The sequence below is a fragment of the Gekko japonicus genome, unplaced genomic scaffold (genome assembly GCF_001447785.1).
Source record: "Gekko japonicus isolate JY-2015 unplaced genomic scaffold, Gekko_japonicus_V1.1 scaffold1677, whole genome shotgun sequence".
Lineage (NCBI taxonomy): Eukaryota > Metazoa > Chordata > Lepidosauria > Squamata > Gekkonidae > Gekko > Gekko japonicus.
In genome coordinates, this window is record NW_015173722.1 from 359,404 (window position 1) to 360,588 (window position 1,185).

General features: G+C 46.8%; 1 protein-coding gene across 1 annotated transcript in view; it reads right to left on the minus strand.

Annotated features, from left to right (window-relative positions):
• The window catches only part of CCDC6 (coiled-coil domain containing 6), a 41,292-nt gene that overhangs the window by 30,063 nt on the left and 10,044 nt on the right, over positions 1-1,185 (minus strand). The window contains exon 4 of the mRNA XM_015423369.1: positions 681-809. Coding sequence (XP_015278855.1) covers positions 681-809 — 129 coding nt within the window. The remainder of the gene's footprint in view (positions 1-680; positions 810-1,185) is intronic.

The window sequence follows — 1,185 nt, forward strand, 5'->3', positions numbered from 1 at the left end:
GTAAAGGCCGAAACGCGTTAGGTATCTTATTAGGTCTATCTTATTAGCCCTTGTATGTCTTTATAGTTTTATATGAGGTATGAATGGGCCCTTGTTTGTTATTTTAATTTATGTTGAATAAACACACATATATATTTTTGTATATTTTATGATTAGATTTTTAGAGCTGGCCCTTTTCTATTCCTGACTAACCTTTTTAGGTTCTGAATTCTAGGTTTAGGTTCAGGTTTTTCCCCCTTTTTTCTTCTTTGTCCTTCACGGTTTCCTCAAGTCACTGCATCCTTGGCTGCCCCTGTATCTGGCGCAGCCTCCCTAGGACCCGTCTCCTCCATCCCGATAGCCTACAGCCCCTCATCACCTTGAGCTCCATGAGGTTTCTTCAGAGACCCTTCTTTTTCCCCCTTTTTTCTTCTTTGTCCTTCACGGTTTCCTCAAGTCACTGCATCCTTGGCTGCCCCTGTATCTGGCGCAGCCTCCCTAGGACCCGTCTCCTCCATCCCGATAGCCTACAGCCCCTCCTGACCTTGAGCTCCATGAGGTTTCTTCAGAGACCCTTCTCTTATGATGGCCTTCCTGACCAAACTCCATCGCCTTCACCCTCTGCCCCTCACGGTTCCTCACCCACAGCTTCACCACCCACTGATGCAATGCAAAAAAAATAAAAATAAAAGGACATTTACCTGCTCCAAAGTCAGCTGCTTGGAAATGGTGTCGTTTTCCAGTTTTTTAATCTTCTTCATCAGTTTGTTGACTTGGAATTCCTGCTCCTGCTCTAAATGCTGCTCGAGTTCAGCCTTCTCATGCTGTAGCTGTAGAGAAGAAGAAGAAGAAGAGGAGATTGGATTCATACCCCGCCCTTCACTACCCCAAAGGTGTCTCAGAGCAGCTTACAAACTCCTTCCCCTTCCCCTCCCCACAACAGACACCCTGTGAGGGAGGTGGGGCTCAGAGAGCTCTTGACAGAAACGGCTCTTTTTCAAGAACAGCTCTTATCAGAACTACGGCTTGCCCAAGGCCATCCAGCAGGTGCAAGTGGAGGAGTGGGGAATCAAACCTGGTTCTCCCAGATTAGAGTCCGGGCACTTAACCACTACACCAAACTGGTAGACCAAGAGAGACAGGGAAACCCAAGACAGAAGCATTTAAAAACGACAGAAGGAATGGTAAAAGACAGTTCCACCTGTA